Consider the following 7,055-nt stretch of genomic DNA (forward strand, 5'->3'; position numbering starts at 1 on the left):
CACAGGGTGTTGACCTCCTGACCGGGTCTGCACGGTCTGCATCAGATTCCCCCTTATTTATTATTTGTTTAAGGGACGCTGCCTGTCTTAGGCGGTCAGTGCGAATTCCTCAGTCTTACCCATCATCGAAACTCATTGCAGCATGGCAATGGCTCTGTCTTAGGTTGCCAAGGTTTTTCTTTGTGCTTTTAATAGTCTTTTCCTGTTCTGGAATTCAAATCACCCGTAAGTTGTTCCTGTGTATGGTGTCCCACATAACTCCTAGGCTCTCTTCGGATTTCCTTATTATTTTTTCTGACTGTTCTTCTAGCATACTAGTATTGAGAGATTTATATTCAAGCTTGCTAATTCTGGCTTCCATTGCTTCGAATCTTCTTTGCCCTTTCAATCTATTGTCCATTTTTGTAATCTTAATATTATCTGAATTTCTTATTGCAAGTTTTCTATTGTTTCTGAATTTACATTTGTTTTGTCTGTTTGTTCTTAAAGAGTTTTGCTGAATTCTTTTGAAGTTTTTCAGTGTTCTCCTTGCTTTCCTCTGTGTTTCTGTCAATGTGTTGAAGGTACCAAAATATCATTCTTTTCAGTTAGTTCCATTACCTTTTTTCCTTCAGAAATATTTTCTGCCTGGGCATATTGGTCATTTGTTTGAGCCATTCTCTCTTGTTTCTTTGTGTGAGCTAACATTGCCTGTTGTCTCCAGGGCTCTGTGGGGTTGTCATATTAGTAAAAACAAACAGTGCACTTGTGGGACCTGGAGAGGGGAGTCTGGTGTGCTGCTGCAGTTCAAGGAGCTCACGAGGTGGGTGTGGGAGGGATGTGACGGCAGAGTGCCTGGTCCTAGCTGGAGTTTCTATTGGCCTCAGTGTTGTCTGTGTTCAGGGCACTCAGTCTGGAAGTAGTTTGTGGGGGCCCTTACTGGAGTTGGTTTCAGTGTCTGTTAGGACCACAGTGAAGCTGGAAGCAGGGTGACTGGTTAAATGCTCCTCTGCATATACTGCTGGTTTGGAGCTGAGCCTACCTGAATCCAGGTAATAAAGGGATGCAATTGGTCCCCACCCCACATTGGCATGGCTCTGAACTCCCGGAAAGCAAGGTCTGAGCTGTGTGTGAATCTGCTGTTCCAGGCCACCTTTTGTTGCCAAAGCTGCTCACAAGCTGGTCACCCCACATTGGCCGGCTGTTCGTAAGTCAGTGTCCCTCTGTTACTGCTGCTACTCACCCTCTCATTCCAGCAAGCACTCAATCCACTTCTCTCAGAAGTTTTTCTGAAGTTCAGGGTTCTAGGATTTTCAACTGTGCCTGTTTCATTTGCTCTTTCGTGTCTTTGTTGTCGAGGGTCCCAGTGGTGCATCTGCCTAGTCCACCATCTAACCACAAGTCTATAAAGACAACTCAAGTAGATGGTGACTGGTTTGGGGAAGTGTTTTTTTTTTTAGAAATTCAAGAACTGTAGTTAAGGGTCAGAGATTAGATACAGTGAAGAAATATCTCTTTCTGGTTAGGCAGGTATTTACTGACTCTGCTATCCTTTTCCTCCAAATATTAATTTAAGCGTTTCTGTTCTGGAAATGCACTGAATGTTCTCACAGTTTTCAAGGGTCTCTATAGAAAATGTGGAAAGTAGCAAAATTTAGCAGGGGTGTAGAGTCTTCATTGGGCTCTCTTCACGTGGGCCAGGCTGGGTGGAGTGTGGTCATTGTACATCACCTGCTGGTGAGGAGGTCTCCTTGGTGACTCCTCTGTGGTGGTTGAGTTTCAGAGCAATCAGATGGTTTCTGAAGGTAAAATCACCTGTGGTCTCAGCAGTTCTTAGGGCTGATGCAATGGTGTTCACCGTCACACATTTGGATGAAGCATTGGATTTTCCAAAGATGGCAGTGTGACCACCTATTATTTGGGTAGGAAATGATTCCTTCTAAATTATATTAAAACTGCCCTGACTCTATAGATGAATCAAGATGGCATTGAGCTGGTGTTTAGTTTTTGGTTTTAAATCAGCTTGGGGTGCCTACACTGGCATATCCAGACTAGACTTTAGAAGAAAATCTGTATGTCCGAGAACTATTTCCCTGACCTTGTTTCCTGGGTGATGTAGACCAAGCTTACCAATAAATATTTATTAAAGATTTGAAGGAGTACTTTGTTCATGTTAAATATTGAAAAGGAGTCTTTCTAAGTAGTTGGTCTCTTGCTTTGCTCTCTTTCTTAAGATCCTTAACGTTGTTACTGTTGCTGACTGCTGTCAAGTTGGTTCTGACTCATGGCGACCTTGTAAAGGGTTTCCAAGGAGCAGCTGGTGAGTTTGAACCACTGACCTTTGGTTAGCAGTTCAGTGCTGATCCTACAGTGCCACACCATTTGTTGTTGTTGTTAAGTGCTGACAAGTAGGTTCTGATCCATAGTGACCCTGTATAGGTGTTCCAAGGAGCAGCTGGTGAGCTTGAACCACTGACCTTGCAGTTCAAATGGCTTTGTTGTCTGGTACATCAACCCACAGCACCACACTATAGGACCCTTTAAAGGCTAAGTTGGAGGGTTCTGACAGAGGGTAGTCCTTGAGGTCTGTACACTTTTGGTAGCTCCTTCTCATTGCCACAGACTCCTCTGTGAACCGAGCCTTTACTTGTCCGCTGGAACTGACCTGCCGACCAATTCCTCCTAGGCGCCCGCTGCAGACAGCGATGATCTGCGATGGCCTCGTCTTCTGGCTGATCGACATTCTCAGGGACCCTGACTGCCTGTCTGACTACACACTGGAATACTCGGTGGCTCTTCTCATGAACCTCTGCCTCCGGAGTGCAGGTAACACAGCCCCCCATTGGGCGAGTGCCCCAGTGCTGGTGTGGAGCAAGGGAGGGATTGTGGGCCTGGAATTTAGATTAGCAGCAAGTGTGATGGGGTTTGCTTATGCACTCCCTCATAGAAAACTGAAAAAAGAAGGAGCTTAGTCATGGAAAAGCATTTCCAACTAGGTATCTAAAGCTGTTAGGAGCCCAGGTGGTCCAAAGACTTAAGCGCTCATCTGCCAGGGGAAAGGTCAACAGTTTAAACCTCTAGCCACTCCAGAGGGAGATGTGGCCTCGCTCTTCCTTAAAGATAGCAGCCCTGGAAACTCCATGGGACAACCTTCCTCTGTCCTACAGAGGGCTCCCTGTGAATTGGAATTCGCTTGATGGCGGAGGACTCCAAGCTGTGGAATCACTGAAGCCAAACCACCATCTGGTCTTGAAAGTACAGAGGGGCCTTCAAAAAGTTAGTGGAAAATTGGAATAAAAGATCATGGAATTTTCCACAAACTTTCCAAACTCCTTTGTGATATTTTATGTGTATGTAGTACCTGCAATAAGAAGAAATCAAACTAGTTTTTCTTCTTCTTTATTGCATTATTCAAAGGTAGGAAGAATTATGATCCCTTTTATTTGAAGACAGAAAGAGTGAGTGTTTTCCCAAAATTATGGAGTATTGAGATGCTTGCAGAAGCAAGAATCTTAACCTTTTCATGGCCTGTGGGCTATATAGAGCCCACCTACATTTTCTGTTTCTGGGGTTTAGTGAGAAGCTGCTAGCCACCTTTTAGTGCATGCTGCCATCTGTTCGGGGCCTGCATAACAATGTGAACCTGAAGAAATGGGCCTCATCCTACCAACCCCCAGCAACAGAGACCCCTCGGGACCTATGTGTTCCACCAATGGAATCAAAATCCATATTACCTCACAGCAGAAAATTTTTTCATTTCATTCAAAATGCCTTCCATTACTGAAAACACATGGTTTCCTCAAAACATTTGAAGCAGAAAGTAATTCGGTCTTGAGAGGATTCATTCTTTATCCTAGTAGTTTCGCCATCTTACCCCCCAGAGATGGGGATTTACAAGCCTGAGGTATTTACTCAGTGCAGGGAGTGATGGGAGCTCTTCTCCAGACACCATCCCTCTAAAGTAATCTGTTAGCTAGAATCAAAGAAGCTTTTGTTGAAGAGATGGCATGTCTAAGGTCTGACTGACCTCAGTCTGTGTTTACAGCAAAAGGTTACCCAGATAAATAGCTCAGAGTATTTGTTACCTTGGTTTCTTCCCCAACCTTTGCTTCACTCCAGGTGCTCTGTAACTGAACCTCCTATGAGTTCACCAAGTCAGTGGCTGCTTCCAGGCTTCTGTTTGAATAGTTGTTGTTGTTGCTGTTGTTACATACTGTTGAGTCGGTTCCAACTCATAGCGACCCTGTGCAGCGTTTCTGAGGAGTGGCTGCTGGGTTTGAACTGCTGACCTTGTGGTTAACAGTCTAGTGCTTATCCTAAATTGCCACTTCACAGCTCCTGAAAAATAATAACGTTTGCCAAAGTCCTAGTTTTTAAGCCATTTATGCAATAGCAGCCAGCATTTCTTCATGGTCATCAGTTTATCTGCAGCGAGTGACCTTGGTGATGAGGTTGACAGTATACCTCGGTTTCTGGTTTTAGAAATGTCACACTTTGGTTTGTTTGTTGTGGTTTTTCCTGCAGGGAAGAACATGTGCGCCAAGGTGGCTGGCCTCGTGCTGAAGGTCCTTTCAGATCTGCTTGGCCACGAAAACCATGAGGTACACAGTGAGCCTGCTGGCCGCGGGCTTAGGGGACCTGGACACCTGTGACTTCAGGAGTTCGGGGTGAGGGGAGGCCGACCCAGGACAGGCACTGCATTTGAAACACACATGTATTCGCTGCTTCCGAGTCTTTTTATAAGCTGCTTCAAATCTTTTCTAAGTTCTTACATTTGGGGACTCAGATGCAGGAAGCTGTTCTTTGCTCCTCCTGGTCCATGTCCTCTCCTGCTCTGCATTTTCCCACTCCTCACTTAGCCACATAGTGAGGTTCCAAAGACCAGGTTCTGGGGAAAGCACCATTATTGGAAATTGGAGGATGACCATATCACATCACAAGATGGAAGATGATTACAGCATTACATAACTACCGAATTTCATCATTCCACTGAGGATCATGGCCCAGACATGTTGACACATAACCTTACCCATCACAGTTAGCCTTACTCTCACCTCACATCTCAGTGTTCATCACTGCTAGGCATACATCGTTGATGTGCAAAGTAGCCAGATGGTAGATTTTTTACAGTGGCCATAAATGTGAAATGTCAGATAATGATATAGTAAGTGAGGAGGGAGGTGTCTTTTTTCTTTTGTTTTGTTTTGTTCTAATCCTTTGATCTATTCCTTCTTCCATCCTCTCTCCACACTGACACTCCCTCTGGTATGTTTAATATTTGTTTGTGGATATAGGTATCCTTTACAATGTATATGGGACTTCTGGTCAGGCACTGTAGGATAAGCATTAGACTGAACCACAAGGTTGGAAGTTCAAACCCACCAGCTGCTCCTTGAAAACACTATACTGGGTCACTATGCGTCGGAAACTGACTCGGCGGCACTTACCAATAATAAAAAAAACAGTGTATCTGAGGAGCACGGTGGCTCCATATCATAAGCACTGGGCTGTGAACCATAAGGTCTGCGGTTCAAGCCTGCCGGCCGCTATTCAAAACAAAAATAAGGCCGCCTGCTTCCTCGAAGATGTAAAGTCTCAGAAACCCTATACAGGGTCACTGCGAGTTGAAACCAACTCAACAACACTTAAAAACCAGCAACAACACAGTGTACAGTATGTACACAGTATGTATACTATTGTTGGTGTGTGTATATAATATAAATAATAGTGCACTCTGCATCTCATTCTTTCTTATGGTTTTTACTATGTTGTTAGCACTTTTCTACCTTGCTTTGTATATATCTGGTTCATTAATTCCTCCTGCTATTATATTATAGATAATAATATATAATACATTCTGGTAGCGTGGTGGTTATGAATTGGGGTGCGAACCTTATGGTCAGCAGTTTGAAACTACCAGCCACTCCATTTGAGAAAGATGAGGCTCTCTGCTCCCGTAAAGATTTACAGCCTCGGAAACCCCGTCGCTATGGGTCAGAACTGACTCGACGGCACTTCACAACAACAACAACATTATATAATGTATATAGTAGATATTCCTTCCCCATATGCACTCATCCCATTGTCCTCCCTCTGCTCCCCAGGGGTGCACTTTGCTTGCTTGCAGCTCTGCTGCTATGAAGGTCCACAGTGATGGTAGCTACTCTTTCCCCTTGAAGCCTGTTCAAGAGCTTCTCTGAGGGGATACCCTGTCACTGCTACATCCTGTCTTCCTCATGTCCCCTGAGTCTCAGAACCACTGGGCTAACTTTGTCCTCACCCATGTCATCTCCAACACTTTGTGTTACCCTCTATGTTTTCTAACCTATGGGTTGTTGTGGTTAAGTGCCATCGAGCTGGTTCTGACTAATAGCAACCCTGGATAGCAAGTGTGGGGAATGTATGCTCTGTGGGGCCGTATAAGGCCACGAAATCATTTGGTCTGGCCTTTCCAAGGCAGATGCAGTTCCAGCCATCACATTGTGTTGTTGTTGTTGTTAAGTGCCATCAAGTTGATTCCAACTAATAGTGACCCTGTATAGGGTTTCTGAGGAGCGGCTGGTGAGCTTGAACCACCGACCTTGCAGTTCAAACCAGTCTTGCAGTCCAGCACATTAACCCACAGTGCCATACCAGGGCTCCAATCTATGGGTTACAAATCTGTTATCAATAAAGTAGAGAGAAGGATAAACAAATGCACAAAAGCTATAAAAATAAATATGATTATTTTCTCACATGTCTTTGTGGAAACCCTGGCTTCACATCACAGGTGAAACCAAATCCTCAGCACAAATGACCTCCTTTGACAGTAGGGCACAGTGGTGTGTCATAAGGACAAAACGAACAACACTGGGTCACAGGAAAGCACGAGTTTCCACCAGTCTTCCTGTTTCAAGCAGACAGGTTCCATTGTTCATTTCACTCAAGCCTCACATTCCTGGAGTCCTAGCAACTGATGGATGTGGGCTTTTCTAGCGTGTGGAGTTTGGTTGAAGCTATTTCTGCAGATCACCTGTCGGGGTCTGACCTCGACATAGTTGTGTTGTTCACGAGTGTTTGGTTCACGAGGAGGGGAG

The 7,055-nt window shown here is 44.6% G+C and overlaps 1 protein-coding gene across 1 annotated transcript in view; it reads left to right on the top strand.

Moving 5' to 3' along the window:
- ARMC9 (armadillo repeat containing 9) overlaps window positions 1-7,055 on the top strand; it is a 162,967-nt gene that overhangs the window by 71,610 nt on the left and 84,302 nt on the right. The window contains exons 14-15 of the mRNA XM_006866738.1: window positions 2,666-2,805; window positions 4,504-4,580. Coding sequence (XP_006866800.1) covers window positions 2,666-2,805; window positions 4,504-4,580 — 217 coding nt within the window. The remainder of the gene's footprint in view (window positions 1-2,665; window positions 2,806-4,503; window positions 4,581-7,055) is intronic.

Source organism: Chrysochloris asiatica, unplaced genomic scaffold, assembly GCF_000296735.1.
Source record: "Chrysochloris asiatica unplaced genomic scaffold, ChrAsi1.0 scaffold00096, whole genome shotgun sequence".
NCBI lineage: Eukaryota > Metazoa > Chordata > Mammalia > Afrosoricida > Chrysochloridae > Chrysochloris > Chrysochloris asiatica.